The sequence below is a fragment of the Rhinolophus sinicus genome, linkage group LG03 (assembly GCF_036562045.2).
Source record: "Rhinolophus sinicus isolate RSC01 linkage group LG03, ASM3656204v1, whole genome shotgun sequence".
NCBI classification, from domain to species: domain Eukaryota; kingdom Metazoa; phylum Chordata; class Mammalia; order Chiroptera; family Rhinolophidae; genus Rhinolophus; species Rhinolophus sinicus.
In genome coordinates, this window is record NC_133753.1 from 12,782,948 (window position 1) to 12,800,560 (window position 17,613).

Below are 17,613 nucleotides of genomic sequence, written 5' to 3' on the forward strand. Positions count from 1 at the left end.
TGACTGTGTGAGTTCAGTTTTAGGTGAGATCGACTCAGTGAAGAACATTTTTTTTTTAAAGCAACCTTTTTCTCACCTAGGAGAAACAGAGAGAGAAATACATATTGAGTTAGGGAAGGGGGTACAGAAGGAAGGAGGCGTTAGGCCTCTTAGTATATTCTCTCCATGGTAATTCAAGCCACAGTCCACATTTCTGAGTATTTGTTTTGTCTTTACCTCTCCTTTCTGCACCCCACCCCCACCACACACACACACACACACACACACACACACACACACACATACTCTGGAACCATAATCATTTGGGGGAGCAGCAGGCTGGTGGCAGTAGGGTCAGCCTGTGCCTGGCTGGCCTGGCAGGATGGGCTGAGTGCCCATCACCAATCATCTTGGTGGTCAGAGCTTGTGGAAATAGGCCTTTTGAGGTTTCTTCCGAATAGGCACTGGGAAAGACTGGATATGCTTAGAAACAAATACTCATTTTGATTCCCCCCTCGCTCCCCTCCCTGTGCTCCAAAAGTACAGTGGCTACACTGACCTCTGGCACAGCCCGGGTCTAAGGCCCCCAGGCAGGCCTCATGTTTAGTAAAAAATATGCTAAAACCCTTCCTAGAAGAATCTTGGAAGGGCGGGAGAAGACTACAGATGCCAGGTGTCAGTTGCTGTGGTGGGCTTTTCCCTCTCACTCTTCCAGTGTCCTTTGTTTGTTTTTGCTTGTATAATACATGCTATAGCGTTTTTTTCCTATTGAAAGATTAAGTCTGCTTTTCATGGTCAGAGAACAAACCCAGGTGCTATAGAGTAATCTGAGCCAGCCGGTTGCCGGGCTGGCCTGCAAAGCTGGCTCCAGACGATTTTGTCCTTGCTGCAACCCCAGCAGGAACACACATTCCCCCCACACTGTCACCTCCTGCGATTTTTACCTTTAGAGTCAACTTGGGTCTGTTGATCATATTATCTGGTGATTGTCGTCCCTCCTGGTTTTTCCAAAAACAGGTATGCCCCGACAAACTGAAAACCTTTATTTGGTTTAGCGTTTATAGTTCTCTAATGAATACATAGCATCTGCAAGAGGAAATCAGGCCTGGCCTGGACTTACCTTCTTGAAAAGCATGCTTCCCTGACCAAGCTGGTGCCCTCAGCACTCGGGCTCTTTTACTCCACAGTACACTTTCATAGTATTTTTATGTGCTAGGTGTTTTACCCAGTATGCCTTGCAGCTGGAAAGTAAAGAACTTTTTTTTTTTTTTTAATCAAGTACATCTAGAAAAGAGGGGACCTTCAAAGTGGACTCCTTATAACCAAAATACTTGTTCTAGGGATGCACCTATTCCCAAAAACTGTTCTGGAAGCTTTTGCGAGGATTGTCTTCAGAACCAGTTTCTCATTCACCCACCAGATCAGCTCATGGCAGTATGGTTAGACTAAATTTTAAAACCAAACTAATCACTCCCCACCTCCTTACCCACATGCCCCTGGAGTGCAGTTGTCATCTACCCTTAGAGATGCTGCCTTCTTGGCCGGTATCTCCTTCAGGATTGAGGCCGGGTGGACACCGTCTCATTTCTCTCCCATTAGTGCAATATTATGTTCAAATCCTGTTGGGTGAAAAACTTAATCCTTTTATTTCCGTGATACCTTTATTTGTAATCTGAGTCTTGAATCTCTATATTTATATATTTCCATGTTTAACTGTGTCTAAAATGAGTTACTCATTAACAGTTTAACAATATTTTTTGTTCTCAACGAGGGATGGATAGTGCCAGTGTCTCTTTGCATGAAATTGAGTATGCACTAGTCAGCGAGAACAGAATTAATAACAGTTATATTAGTCTAGTCTCCTCATTGTATTGACCTGCTCTGCATCCCCAGAAAGGTACAGGATACGACATGAGGGGAGGTTCCCATGTGGAATAAAAGAAAACAAAAGCTTTGTGGGTACATTGTTTGTATTTTTCAATTGCTATATTTCATAGTGCAGGTTGTTTCTCAATAAACATGTTTCAGAGAACTGCACAAAGGTTAAAAAAATACAAAGTGACAGATTTGCTCTTATCTTTTTTTTTTCCCCCTAATGTATTTCTCTGGGGGAAGGATTAGACCAGAGAGCATAAAAGGCTAAGCATTAAAACGGGGGCCTAGACAGAGCTCAGTGACCAGTAATCCTGTTGCAAGAATCAGCAGCCCCGATTCCCTATGGAGAATGCTCCCCAGTCGCCCAAGAGTAATGTGGGGTCTTCAGGGTGGTGTGCAGGGACTGAAGCAGGAATAAGATAGATCTCCAAGTCTCGCATGGGACATGTGCTTCAACATTGTGTTTCTGAAGCTCAGGTCTAAGGGAGAAAGAGATGGGCTCTCCAAGGACCCGCTCGCTAATGGAAGTGTGGTCGTGTCACTCAATGGTCGTGTGTGAGTTGGGAGGGGCCCTGGTTTATCTGTGTTTCCTTCTGGCCCTTTGATAAGGTGCCCCAAACAGGATTTAAGTAACCAAGTTTTAGTAGTAAACTCTTGTGACTTTTCATCTGGGAGCAGGATGGCGGAAGAGAGATGATAGACATTTGCTTTTTGGGAGCTAAGGCCACGCCGACGCCCCTGTGTCACTGGCGCACTCCTGGTCAGCTTCTCTGCTTTGGGGCGCTCTGGGTGGATGGGGACCTCCGGACTAGCGGGAGGAGACCGGAGAAGATTGCTGGCACGTTCGGTGATTCTGCCCTGCCCCTCACCTGCCTGGCCTCCCGCAGCCCCGCCCTCGCCCCGTCTTCCTGCCCTGTGGTGTGATCTGAGTGTCTGCACCACACTCGTTAGCCCTTCCCCATCAACCTCGTTCTCAGAGCATGTCGCCTCAGCTTTCTCACACGCAGCTGTGGGCTGGGCGCTGGTTCTCCTGCCCACCATCCTCCCCCCAGGGCAGAGGCAGTGCCCTACACCCCTGGGCCTGGCGGGCTGACCGCCTTCAGTTGCAGACACGGCACCGTAGAAGGGAGAGCAGGTCTGAGCCTTGGTGCACAGACAGGCCTCTCTCAGAGAACATCGCAAGCTTTCAGTTAGAAGTCAGGTGTAGCAAAGTAAGGGAATTCTGTGACAAGTACTTGAACTCAAATCCCTGTGGTACAGGCACGAAGAGCCATGGTCTCAGTCCTCTGAAGTCCCTTCCCCTCCACACCTTGTCTAGTGATAAATCCCTTCCTGCCATGTTCTCTGGTGCCAGCCTCTTGGGGCACTTCTCTCTGGGGATGCTGTGCCTGATTACTTGATAAGTGGTAGACAGATGAATTATTTTATTTTTAATTTGTTCTCCTCACCCCCACCCACATCCTCTGACTGCACATGGGTTCTTAAAATACCCCCTGACTTGTCTTGAAGTAACAAAAGAGAAATGCTGGGCGTTGCTCCCAAACGTAGGACATGCTGCCCGGGGGGTTCACCTGCTGAGTTTGAAGTTGGGGCCCCACAACTGCAATGGTCTCCTCTTCCAGATGTTTGAGGAGCAGCTCTCTAGTAAGGAAGTTGATTTCAGTGTAGGAAAAACCCTTTTCCATGAAAAGATCATCTCAGTCATCATCTGTGCCATAGGAATGTATTGAGATGCTAGCTCGCACGGGCAAGGGGTGTGAGTCAATGTGGTAGATGCAGATAGCGCAGAGGAAGGTATAGTTCTGACATATCTGTCAGATGACTGTTGACCGTCGTATCTGGGAAAATGAGTGGTTCCGTGGTCCCTTTTGAAATTCTTATGAGTCAGCGTAATGCGTGCATTCCCACAGTGAGCTGTGCGTTCAGTCACCCCCTTCAGTCCTTCCTCACTTGAATACTAGAGAGGAAGAAGATTGAGAGCCAGAGAAGCAGTGGGTTTGTGCCTTGGTGTCAGCACTGATGTCAGGGTTCCCAGCAATATTTACTCACACTAACACACCTGCCAGTGTCACTCTGACATGTAATCTCTGCTCCCTGAAAAGGAGGCTTTGCACATCTACCCACTTGAAGACAGAGCTAATTGAGGATGCTGAGCAAATGGAAATATTCAATTGTTAGCACCGACAAGGATTGGCAGTGCCTGGTGGGGGACAGGCCACCACGAGGACAGCTGGAACTGTGGGAGAGTTCATGCAGCGGTTCCCAGCTACCTTCTGCCCTTTACTGGAGGAGGAAGTAGCTTCCAGAGTGGGGACTGGGCGGGAGGTGACCCTCCAATAGGTGGGGAGAAGTGATAATTGGGGAAGATGAGCTAACAGCGTGGAGAGGGAAAATCTGGACTAAAGATAGAGGTCCTGGTGGTCCCCCAACACTTCCTGCCAGTCAGTGTCCAGCTCTCTGGTGCTCTGTCCCCTGGCCTTTAGCTCCTGTCCCAGGGATCTCTTGGCCTGGTTCTGTCTCTGACTTCTCGAGTTGGCACATCCTTCCTCTGAGATATCGGTATGGCCAGGCCCTCTGGTTCTCGGGGTTCTCATGGACATCCCCATTCCTGTTCCCACCCCATGAAAACCATCTCACACCCAGGGCTAGGCTCCTGTTCCCAGCTGAGTGGTGACCTTTGGCTCTATCACTGGTTGAAAAAGCCAGGAGCAAGCAGAGGAAGGTTTTCAAAGCAACATTTATCAGTTACAGCATCGTGGTGTGCCCCAGAGAGGCTAAAATCAGAGAATGCAGCAAGTGGAGATTTATGGCTGAATGAGGGGTAAAGGGGAAGGCATTTCCGAAGAATACACAGTTTCTCATTCACCTACAAGAAGTTGAACACATATGTTTTCTGAAGTCCACCATAGACAAGCAGCTGCAGTGCAGCTTAACAAGCCCAACAGAACCAAACCAGAAAGTCTTGCCTCCTAAGTAACGGTGACAACCCATGGCACAGAAGTCATAACCTATTCTGGGTCTCCTGTCACCTCTGCCCTGGTCTCCAAGTTCTAGAATTTTAGACCCTTTTGTACTGTCAGTCTCAGTCTACACACTCCTTTTCCATTTGCTCCCAGGCACCTTCTAGAAAGATTGCCATCAACTGGTCACAGATATTAAAGAAGCAAACATTTGTCATTAGGAAAATTGAGAGTGCCAGATGGAAGAGGTGTGGAGTGACAGCATCTAGAGGAGAGGGGTGGACACTAACATGGTCCAGGAAAGGGCTTGAGGCGTTACGTTCATTGGAAGCACAGACTTGGGAAAATGGGCAATGTAATGCAGGGCCCTCTGCAGAAGCAAAAGGGACGTTAGAATCAGGGGACTCGGAAGACGTCAGAGTTAAAGCACTTCTTATTGCACAGAGAAGACGAGTGGGCAGCACCTGCTGGGAGAGTATAGGTGAGCTTCCCTTTACTTCTCAAGCCGGGGCAGCAGTGATAATGATTGACGCATAGGGAATCAATGCCTGGGCAGCCGAGGAGCTTAGCCACCCTAACGCCACATTAGAGATGGGGCACCTGAGACCCAGGGAGACCTTGGGTGCACTTTGAGGTCTGCATTTATCGTCCAGAACCTGTTCCTCAAATCCTCTTCTGCATGACATGGAATTAGGGGTAATAAATGGACACTTTAGAGAGTTAGAAAGCTGCCCCTGGTTGGGGAGCTAGCTTGGACAAATGCATTCCTAATTCAGAGTCAGTTGTGACACTGCCCCTCAGAGCCTGTCCATCCCTCACTTAGACTTCACCAGTCACTGTGTTTAAGCTGAGAGAGATTCCAAAGATATATGAATGGGAGCCTAATAAGACCTAAAAGCATGTATAAGTCATTCCTCACCCCCACCCCCAGTTTATTTAAATTATCTTTTCTTGCAACAAACAACTGTTAGTTTCAACTTGCTTAATAGTTCGTTTTAACTCGCCTTATTTCTTCAGGGTAGCCAGAGTTCGGAGTTTTCTCCAACTCAGTTTTTGGAGGAGAGAAATGCTGCTCTTGGTGTTCTCTAGCTCCAAGTCCCATCACAAAGACGATTTTAAAAATCACAACTTGGAGCCAATCTTTTCATGAGGCTTTGATTCCCTAAAATCCCATCAATCGTGAAGATTGTCCACTCAGCTCAGTGGTGTCACTCTGTCCCCTGCCTGGCTGTGAGGATGCCTCAGATGTTTGCAGTTCATAGCCATGGCGAATACCATCTTAACAACCTTCAGACAGAAGGGAAGTGAAAGGAAGACTCGAGGTGAGTGACTTCGGTTGATCTGACGGCGAGCGCTCCCCTGTACGGCCTTCCAGATCAGAGGCGGACGTTTTATTAGATACCTTGATTGATTGCAACAGCAGCCAAAGAGTACGACTCCCACTTCAGGGGTTTCAAAGCCGCAAATGTAGATATTCTCCTCTCTCTCTTAACCTACGCCTAGGGATTTTGTAGAAAGTGGGGGGTGGGGGGGGGGAGACATCAACAACAAAGTGAATTTTGTATCTATTTGTTTATGTTTCATGTCTTCTTTTGGAGATCATTTGGTTCAAAGGACTGCTTTTCTTGACCATAGCGCATGTATGTGTAGGTAAGCATGTACAGGGTTTCTCAACCTCAGCACAAGTCTCGTTTTGGATAATTCTTTATGGTTGTAGGGGGCTGGCCTATACACTGTAGAGTGTGGAGCAGCAGCCCTGGGTTCTACCCACGAGACGCCAGTAGTACCCTCTCCCTCCCACCCAGTCATGACACTCAAAACTGTCTCCAGACGTTGCCCTTGGAGGGAAGGGGTACCAAATAGGCCCCAATTGAGAATCACTGACTTAGTATATGGAGTGTGCATAAATGAAACCGTGCACATCTCAGAATTCCCCAGGAAATGTACACCTCATTTGGGAATTTTATTTATTTGCTTGCTTATTTATTTGTTTTAATCTATTTCTTTATCCCCTTGGCCCTAAAAGTTCTCCAAGGCATATTTTTATTTCTCCGTTTTTAGAGATTAACCAAATACTTTCCAATGTGTCACTCTCACGTAGAGGTACAAAAAGGAGGTAAAGCTACGTCAAAGCGGAGAGATCTAGTGAAGCCATAGATGATAAAGGATTTCTGAGGAGCACAGGTCATCCTGACGGGCTTCTTTGGATGGCATTCACATACCCTTGGTGTACTCTCCAACGGTGGTTCTGTGCTCTTCCTACACATCAGAATCCCCTGATGAAGTTTTACAGAACGAGGCGTTGCCTGACACGTGGTTTTCTGGAGTTTTCAGGGGATTCTACTGCATGTCCAGAGGATCGCCATCCTTAGCCTCAGACAGCTGGATTGCACGAGCCATCCATTAGTTTGTTCAATGACTGTTTATCTAGCATCCCTAGGTTGCAGGCGGTGTTCTAGGTGCTAGGGATACAGCAGAGGACAGGGAAGGGAAGGCGAGACCTTTGTAGTCAGGCTCGCTTTCTAGCGGAGAATGGGAGAGCATGTGAGCGTCTATCTTGGCTGTGTGCGTCTGATGGAGGATACATTGTGTTTTTATAGCTGATCATTTCAGTCCAGTGCGTATGTCATCCATTATTTGTGTTTTTCTGTGTGTGTTTTCTTTAATGCTTCTTGGATCTCTTTTATTCAGTTATATAAAGACCTTTCATCATCCTATACAACGTTTCAGGTATGAGGTGGAGCAGAGAGAAATAGGGAAGCACCTTAGCCCTTTGGAAAATTAAATGATTTCTAAGCAGGTAATGATTGTTGGTTGTAATTCTCAGGCTTTCCATGTGGGAAATGTTTTGTTTTGTTACCATTTCATAGGTCAGGGAGCACAGAGATGGTGAGGATAGATAGGCCTCACATTTATGCGGCAGTTCTACAGCAGTGAGGATTGAATCCAGGGCTCTCAACCATCCTTCATATTCTGAGTTTGTGAACATGGACGGTCTCAGGAGTCACTTCTCTCTGATGCCAGATCCCAGAGGAAGGGGAGTGAATGTAAACAGAAGCCATACCAGAAACCCACAAAATACCAGGCTGGATGGTTGGCTCTGATGTGGACCCAGCTGATGCCCAGAATGAGAGGCCATAGCCTTCCAGGGAGTAAAAGGATATTCTTCCAGCCCGACTAAGTGTTAGCTGCCTCCAAAGGTGTTGGAGCAGATGCCCCATTTGGTAGGTACTCCTTGGAATCCATAGTTCTGGCAGCCTCAAGGCAGAAAGGGAAGAAAATGTCAGGGGACTTCATAAGCAGAGCCAGGAACTGTGTGGAATGAGATGAAAAACCAACCTGGCCCCTCCCAAGTCTGCAGCCACCCCACCACCATTTTAAAAGGAATGAACTCAGTCAGACCCGAAATTAGTCACATGTTACATAGTGGCAGATGTAGGATTTGAACCCAAGAATCCTCATGCCTTGCCTAGTGATTTTTCTATTCTACCCACAGAGAAAAAGCCTCGTCCTGTGCTTAAACCATCTCCAATTTGGGAGAATGAAGAGCAATATTGTTTTAAATCCAAGAAGCTGAACCATTGGTTCTAGGAATATTGTTGCTGGTTCCTCTCACTGTAGCATGATACAATTGTGTACATGCCTTCAAGAGAAGAAGCTTTGAACAGCTTTGTAAGACGTGTGACCATTTTTCAGTCTTGTACTTCAGAGAAGAGGCAACGTAATAAGACAACTGCATTAAAAATGAAAATTGAAATGGTCGCTGGGAACCAACCCAGAGAAGAAGTAACATTTGTTACTGAACACAAGAAAGGAGGAATGTTTTTAATACGGGATTTAAGATTGGCGGCATTTTGAGGATGGGCATAACTTTTTAAGCACCCATGACGTCAGGCTTGGTGATATACCAAATCAACCCTGGTAATGTTTTGGGTTCCTGTATTAGGACACCGAACATGAAGGATACTCCTGCTATGTGGATCTTCATTTCTAAAAAGAGTTCCTGGCCAAAATATCTTCCTCTTATGCTAATAAACTGGCTTGAACCATCTTGAGGGGGAAAACCTCTCTTTTAAGCCCAGGGAAAACCCTGTGCAGCCATCCACTGCTCCCCCTCCCCAGATCTAGTCCTGAACCTTTTATCCTTCAGAATCAACTCTGCCTCTGAAACAGAAGCATCCTCTAACCCCCAAACAGCGGCCCGGTCCCCTAAAACATCTCCAGCCAAAAAAGCTCCAAAAACAAGTGTCCTTGGTGAAAAGCATCCCAAAAAGTGCTTCCCTCAGGACAGCTCTGCTCTCTAAAGGCTTAAAGCACCACTAGTCTCTCCTGACCACAGAGAATTGAAAGGCTTTTAGGAAGACCCAGAGGGTACTCTTGAAAAATAATTAACATTATCCAAGGCAGCCAGTGAGAGTGACCCCAGAGAGAGGACCAGGACAGAAGAGCTGTGAGCAGACAGAACAGGGAGAAAGTGGGGCCATGCTGGGTCTTCATGGGAAGTGGGGAAGGATGAGGGGATTGGAGGAGGAGGCGGGGATTGCTGTGCTGAGGCGGTATCTTCAGGGGCTCAGGACCTGCGGGGAGAAGCCGTGTGCTGGGCATAGGGACAGGTTCCATATGCTTTGTTTTCTGTCTTCCCATAGCCTGCAGTCTAAAGGAAAGAGAATGTCAGTACAAACAGTGTGGTGTGTTTTCATGCACAAGTCACCACAGAGAAACTTCAGACCATGTATACTAATGTGAAAGGGTAGTAAGATATGTCATTAAGTGACAAATAAGGGAAAAAGTTATTTCAGAAAAGTATTTTCCATATAAACCCATTTCAAAGAATAGGTAACATATGCATGAGTGTAAATATATGTGTGTTGGTGTTTCAATGACTATATATATATATATATATATATATATATATATATATATGCCCGTATTTATATAGATAGTTTCTGGACACATAAAGAAAATGTGAATCTGAGAGTGGGTCTATGGGGCAGGCATTTGTTTCTCAAATTATTTCCACCTAGTGTATATGTTTTTACAGGGGAAAACATACTACTTTCATGATTTACTTTTTAAAAGGGAAAAACTTAGACATTTTAATAATAATAAGAAGAAGAAGCATTGTAGCATCTCTTTGGGGGAGAGATGGGAGGTTGTCGGCTCTGAAGGCTGAAGCACATGCGGGGTATCGGTATGGCAAGCATAAAGGCATGTCAGGTGTTCGGCAGAGGGTCCGAGAGACTTTTCTTCCATAGTAATGTGGCTAAGGCTTCTCTCAGGCTACCTGGTGTTCCCACAACACACCTGGAGCCAAAGAGGGTCCTTCTGGTGTTGATATGTACAATTTAAAAGTTCTGTGCTTAGCCAGCTTACTGTGCTGGATAAAGGGAGAAAGCTGGTGGATTTCTTTCATTTTCATTTACCTATAAGTCTAGGTATTGAACACTGATAATATTATATTTAATGTACTAACAAATGAGAATTAAAAAGGTGTTCCTCAGGAAAAATATCTTTGCAGCTTTGGGGTAGGCAAAGATGACTTAATTGGGACACACTAAGAAAGCATTGAATTACAAAAGAAATCGATACATAGGACTTCAAAAAATTTTAAACTTCTGCTTATTAAAAGACACTATTAAGAAACTGAATAGACAAACCATGGACTGAGAAAAAATATATCTCACAAAGTACTCCTCTCCGGAATGTTTAAAGAAACCTTACAACCCAATAGTAAGAAATTGAACAACCCAATTAAAAAAAAGAAAAAGAAAAAGAAAAACAGGCACGAATTTGAACAATCTTTTCATGAAAGAAGATAAACAAATGGCTTTTAAGTACATGAAAAGGTACTCAACATCGCTTGTCATTAGGGAAATGCAAACTAAAACTAAAGTGAAATACCAGCACACATCTACTAGGATGGCTAAATTTTAAAAGATTGACAATTTCAAGTGTTGACAAAAATGTGGAACAACTGAAACTCTCATACATGGTATAACCTCTTTGGAAAAGAGTTTTTCAGTCCCCTTTAAAGTAAAACTTACCAGCAGTTACCCAAGGCAAGTGAAAACATATTCACCAACGACTGATACAGAAGTTCATAGCAGCTTTTTTATAAAATTCAAACCCAGAAGCAATCCAAATGTCCATTTCCAGATGGATATATAAATTGTAGTGTATGCATCCAATGGAATACCACCCAGTAATAGCAGTCATAAGTAATATTGTTATGCATATTCCTTGTGTTGCAGTCAGTATATGAAATAACCATTGACACCACGTCATAAATGAGTAACAGCTAATCAGTAGTTGCCCAGGGCAAGGGTGGGAATGACTGCAAAGAGGCACGAGAAAACTTTGGGGTGATGGAAATCTGTATCTTGATTAAGGTGGTGCTATGCGTCACAACTCACAAACTGTACACCAGGGATGGCATTCACTGTATCCCCCTATGGAAGGCCTGCCTTTGCTGTGGAGCCACTGTGCACACACTTGCATGAAGACATAATTATGTTTTCTCATACCATTTGCATGCAGTTCTTATGTTTGTCAGTCGCCTGCCAAGATGGCAAGAGGGGACATCCCATGCCTTGCCCTCCAATCCATCCTACCCATAGGGTTTCGTATTTGGGCCTGTGCCACCCAGGAACTGACCCACTCGGATTGGAGAGTGGGCTGTAGGAACTGATTGTGAATGAGATGACAAGGCTGGGTGTTGCGTCCCCCCTACCCCCGCCCCAGTTGCATGGAGGCCCTCAGGAGTGCCAAGGCAGCATCAGAATTTTTACGTGTGGAGGCCAAAGGCGTGGCAAATCTGAATGGAAGGAAGGATTGGGGGACTTGTCCTAAAGCGGCGTTTTTTCTTAGCTTATATGTTTATTTGGCTTGTCTGGGGTTGGGGTGGGGGTCATGGGTGGATGTTGTGTGGGTCTGAAGCATTCCTCAAGCTGCCCCTTAGGTTCCGAGAAATTCATGTGTCTGTTAAATATATTCTTTTTCTTTAAGGTCTCTTGCTCCCTTCCTCCTCATTTATTTCATTACATCTTTCTATTTGTGGCCCTTTATACCTTCCTCCTGAGGTCCAAAGTGTTTTTGAAGAATACGGAACAACTTTCTTTAATTTTCCAGCAAAATAAATAGGAAAAGACTCCTGACTTCTTACCTGTATTTCCTCTTGCTCTGCCCCCATCAAACCTCCTGGTGGTTCAGGAAAACTCCTGGTAAGAGTGCCGGGAGGCAGGGACCATCCAGCCAGGCCCACCATTGTTTGCCTGCAGCACTTGGCATTCTCAAAGATGGCAAAGAACCTTTACTTGGTGAAAAGCAAAACTGGCGCGTTACCTCAGCTCCAAGACAGGAAAGGGCCCTTTCCAAAAAAAGAGGGAGGAGGAGGGGAAGGCCACCCCCCAGCACCTTCTAGGAGCGAGCTCCTTGCTTGTGGGGGTGGCAGAACCACCTTGAAACTGCTAATTCTGTGTGTCGGCACCAGGCCGTGTGGGGAGACGAGAGGTCAGGGACAGCGGGAGCCCAGGGAGCAGTGAATGGAATGTTCAGTTTTTTAGTTCATCCTTCAACTAGCATGTATATATATTTTAGTATCAGTGGGGAGCGATAACTGTGTAGGAATTACACCCCAGGAATTGCCAAATAAGTTAATTTACCTGTTTCTTATACAGAGTACTTACTAAAATAAACTTCACTCCATTAGGGAGTGTAAATAACGGGCCTCCTGCAGGCAAAATAGAAAAGGGCTTGCAGAGTAAAGTTCCTTTACTTTTTTTTTTCTTTTGAGACATTGTCTTCTGGAACCGGCATCATCTATATTACTAATCGCTGGTGGGGCTTTCTGCTGCTTCACACTACTCCCTTGGAATTAAACTGCACGTATAAAGTATGAAAAATGTACTTTTTTAAACAGTAAAAAAGTCATTTTCTAGCATAATACCCAAAATAAAGTGCCATGGAGCCATTAGTAGTAAATTGAATTTTTTGGTGTGTAATTTGTACAAAACTGACAAGTGCGAGCCCCCCCCATCCCCCCATCATCAGTCACTGGGTTTAGCGGACACAGACGTAGTAATCTGCAAGGACAGGCATTTTGATGTCAACTTCAATTGCACACTTCATTTATTTGGACAGGGCACAGGCGGCAGCTTCTGTCACACGGCATCACCACACTATTAGTGAATTTCGCCCCAGGGCAGCTGGGCCGCTGGGTTGGGGCAGATGTTCTTTTCAGCCTATTCAGTGACCATTCTTGGGGGTTGTTTACTGTTGCCATGGTGACTTTCATTTCCATAGCAGCAGCGCTGCTATTTCTCAGAGGAAAATGAATTTAGTTATAAAAGGATAATATTTTTCTCTGTCTCTGTATAACCTGCCATCTGTCAACCGGTGGATCAGTAAGGATTCAGAAACCTATTAAGAATTAAAGCAATGAAGTGATGAGTGGGATTTTTTTTGTACCATATTAAAAGCAATAATAGATATGGAAGCAAACATGCCCTCCACATTATAACTTCATTTTTAAAAATATATTTTAAGTGTGTGTGTGTGTGTGTGTGTGTGTGTTTAATGCCCTCACCGCCTCCACCACCACCGCGCACACACAACCTCATAAAATACAGTTTACATTCCGCTGACAAATGGAAATAACCACGTCTTGTTTGTAATCTCACTAGATGCAGGTGTATTTAATGCTTTTTCTTGGTGCTGTGAGTTTCCCCAGTTCATTAAAGATTCTTGTGGCTGAATTTCCTATTGTCACCCCACTCTCCTGTGCCTCCATCCCAAAGGAACAAGCTGTGGGGGTGTATAGGTTAACAAGTTACCAGGAACATACAATACAAATTCCATAACTAGCAAAATGAGAAGAGACCACGCGTCGTCTGAAAAACTTACAAATCTGCCCCTTAAGTCTCATTCTAGAATACCTTTCTTCCTCTCAAATTCAAATGGGAAGACAATCACCTTTGGGATAACTCATCTAGTTTTTCAGATTTTTTTTTTTTTCTCTGTTGCATTCATATGCTGTAACGTGCAGGGGGAAAAACACATACACACACACCGGCCCCGTTGTAAATAATGTTATTTATTGGTTGATTTTTCCAGATCCTGACATTGATGCTGCCAGTGCCATGATGCTTTTGAATACTTCCCCTGAGATACAAGCAGGTTGTGAGTAGATATTTCTATAGCCTTCAGCACCTTAGTTTGTGACCTTACCTTTCTCATTTATATACCAGGCCATAGGAAGAACTAATACTCAAGAAGAACTTCCCTTGTAGAATCGCATTCAAACTTCCTAAGTGCATGATTGCGTGCATATGCTTATAAATATGCAGCCATGCATATGTATGAATAAGTGCTTAGGTGTGTTTCCAAGATGGCAAAGTTCTACTGGAATTTCAGGGCGTAAGACTTGGGAGAAGGCATGCAGACCCTATAACGAGTCCCGGAGGAGACACCTTTCTTGCTCCCGCAGCCATTGTCGCTGTGAGTTACATGGGGCCAGGTTAACAATCGTGGAGCTGAGCAGTGCCCACTGTAAGAAATTTCTTTTCCTTCTGGGACCTCATTAATAGCAGACTATTGTATAGATAGAGAGGAGAGGCGTGAGGTGGGTGTTGTGCAGAAGCTTGAAATGGCCTTGAAATGGACCACCGTGATGCCCGCTGCGTCACCCCCACCAGGCTTCCAGGCTGCCATAGAGAAAAGGACAGGGCTGTAATACAGCTAAGCAGAGCGCCTGTCTTCACCTTCTGTTGGCCGTTGAGCAGGGTCAAACTTGAGACAACTCTTTTCCTTCTTTGAGCTTCTCTTCTATCCACTGCCTGATGTTTTTTGGTCTGGAGGTAGACTACCATGGTTTCTAGAAAGGTCTTCTTAGCAAGTGATGGAAACTGACCTTACATGGCGATAGTCTGTCCCCTCTTCCTCCTGACTTGAGGCTAGTTCCTCTGCCCACGTTCTACCCCCTGCCATAACCTTGTTGAGCAGACAGCCAGCTCCTCCACCAGGGTCTGCTCAGCTTGTCCTCGAGACATTGTTGCATTGTAGCCTCCTACGGATGAAGCACATGGATGTGGAGATGGCCATGTGAAGCGCTGACCCCATCATGACACCATCCAGGGGCTGGTGACCACCTGGCTCATTCTTGTGTGGGTCCTTCAGCTCGCATGGGGCTCCGGCTCTCGGATGGCCACGTAGCTTCCCAAGCAAGGAGAAACCCCGCCTTTTGAAGTCAGTAGTGCTTCCCACAGAAGAACTTCCAGCCTCAGACTCAGAACAGGTTGTCTTTTGTTGATAGTAGACTGCTGTGGCGTTCCAGCCCATTCTTCCGAGCCCTGCACTTGCCATACTCATAGCCTTACAAAAGTTTTAGGAAATTTGACTCCATCCTTTCTTACTTGTTCCTTTTTTTAAAAAAAGACCCAAGAGATGCAGCTCAGCGTTTTCAGGAGGGACTTGTCTCTCTGCCAGGGGTTGCCATAACCTACTCCTAAAGGTGCGGAATTCTATATCTCTCTTTGCTAAACTCAGATTGCCGGCAATTAAAATTTCAGGCTACCCACACCTCCGAGAAACAAACACCACTGCTAAGCAGATGTGTAACTGGCACAGTCTTATAACTAGTAGCTAACCTGTAGTGTAGCTTTTAGATCATATTTGAAGTCGTAGAGGAATAGTAAAAAAAATAAAAACTGTTCTCAGGTGATATTGCAAGAAGAGTACAGACAAGATTGTAATCAAGTTATATGGTTTCTTAAAATCAAGTTGCATAACTCATCATGGGGAAAACATACTGATTTCATCAGAGCTGTATATGATTGAAGCACCTTCCTTAGCACCCAGCCACTGTACACAGTGATTGTTGGCTTAAAGAAATCTTCTGAGGAACTGGAATAATGGAGTTAAGAGAGTAAACGCAAAGGGATTGGTTATTAACCAATCCTCAGCAGCTTCCATAAAAGTCCATTATCACTGGATTCTTGACCACGGGTAGAAAAGGTAAAGGGTTTTCCCAATTAATTGACATGTTATTGGATTTTTATGTTCTCTTGAGTAAATCAACTTCTCCCCTCCCCCTCACAATAACACTCACACTGTAAATAATTATTTCTTCGGGGTATCCATAGTCTTATTTACATTGAAATGCTGGATTTGAATTTTCAAAGCTCATTGTTCATATGTTGAAACTGTAGGCCCATTTTGAGAACGCTTTCTGTCTTGCTCTTAACCACTGTGAGAAACCCAGCACAGCTTTCATATGTGCCTCACGCCAAGAGGGGCTTCCAGGGTCCTGGAAGGAAGGAGTCAGGATGCCCACAGAAGCCTTGGAAGGAGACACACTTGGCAGGAGCAACAGAGAAGTAAATTTAAAGACTGGGGAGAGAGTGGGGACACCACCTTTATATTCACTTTTCCATCTGGCCCCAAGCCCTAGTAAAGTCCTTCGTAGGTCAAGGTAGAGCAGGCGATAAGCCAGATGCAAAGCCCCTAAAGATTGGAGCAGAACCCTAGGAAGGAAGTGAACATACATTAACTGTTGCTCTGTGCACTGGGGAAGCCAGGGGGCCGCTGCCAGCCTCCTAATAGACAAGAGGTGTGTGTGTCTCCAACACTCTGCTTTCACTTAGCTCTTCTCTGCTTCACTCTTCCTTTCCCTCCCTTCGTTTTTATTTTACCTCACATAATGTTTCTTAGCCTGGGATTCCATACAGCACCTTGCCTTCCGAAGGGAGAAGCTTTAGAGACATATAACGATGACGCCACCACCCGCTGCCCAGCCAGCTTTGCCCAAGGAAAAAGTGAGGGGATCCCTCAGCATAAAGCCTCAGAGGCAGCAGACACCCACCCCAGTGATGGGGTGTGAGCAGCCTGCCTAGTGGTGTTTGTGTCCCTGTGTGCGTGCATCACCCAGGCTCAGGTCCTGCCACTGCCCACCCGTGGGGAGTGTGTGCACCTGTCTGCAGAGCCTGCCCGCATCTTCCCCCCACACACACACCCCGCTGGTCTGGGCCCAGCTCTGTTTATAGAGCCTCCTCATGTGCTACTATTTATAGCCCCTTGTTTTCACTTCCTGGACTGTGTGATGCTGTTTGAGCTGGGGCCACCAAGCTAGTCTGTCTGCCGCTGTCACTCCCGGCTGTAAGAGGCTGACCTGGATGGCTTGAAAGTCTTTTCCTTTGTCATCGCCCTTCGTCGCCACGTCAGGTCACCAGACAGCAGCCACTTAGATCTTCTCCTCTCATCCTGCCCTTGCTTGGCATCTGCAAAGCTAGCTCTGGACTGGCAGACCAGCTACAGTCCAGGGTGTGAGCGGAGTAGGTCATACAAAGGAAAAGACTCAAGAAGCTGGTGAGAAGCCTAGTCAGCCAAGCCCCTTGATCTTTGGGGAGTCCCACACTGCTCCAGTGGAGCTCAGTATTGCTTAAGCTGGACTCCCTGGGGGTGGGGGGGTGTCCCCTCAGCCTCTCTTTGCGGCCTGATGCCTTACTTTCAATGAGACAGCAGTGTGCATCTAATAAAAACCTCAGGCTCCAACATTTTGTCGTGGTTTCTGTGCCTCATCCCCACCCCCAGCGGTGACATTATCTTTTTCAGACTTTGCCAGTTTTGCAGCAGGCGGAACTTTCGGCAGGGAAAGCCACGGTATCCCCCATGCTCATAGGACGCTCCTTCCAGAAAATTCAGCACCGGACATTGTAGCCTCATTATCTCTTCAATTTTGGATTCTGCTTCTAGTCAGATCCATCCACCTACCCTCCCACCGCCCATGGCTGTGTAGACTAATTCC

At 45.8% G+C, this 17,613-nt stretch overlaps 1 protein-coding gene across 11 annotated transcripts in view; it reads left to right on the plus strand.

Annotated features, from left to right (window-relative positions):
- FOXN3 (forkhead box N3) overlaps positions 1-17,613 on the plus strand; it is a 367,936-nt gene that overhangs the window by 321,304 nt on the left and 29,019 nt on the right. For 6 of the 11 annotated variants that reach the window (XM_019744745.2, XM_019744763.2, XM_074327056.1 and 3 more), the window contains one exon: positions 13,926-13,991. The exons of 4 other annotated variants lie outside the window; for them this stretch is intronic. In XM_019744745.2, coding sequence (XP_019600304.2) covers positions 13,926-13,991 — 66 coding nt within the window. The remainder of the gene's footprint in view (positions 1-13,925; positions 13,992-17,613) is intronic. One more of the 11 variants, XM_019744779.2, reaches the window with a different exon arrangement.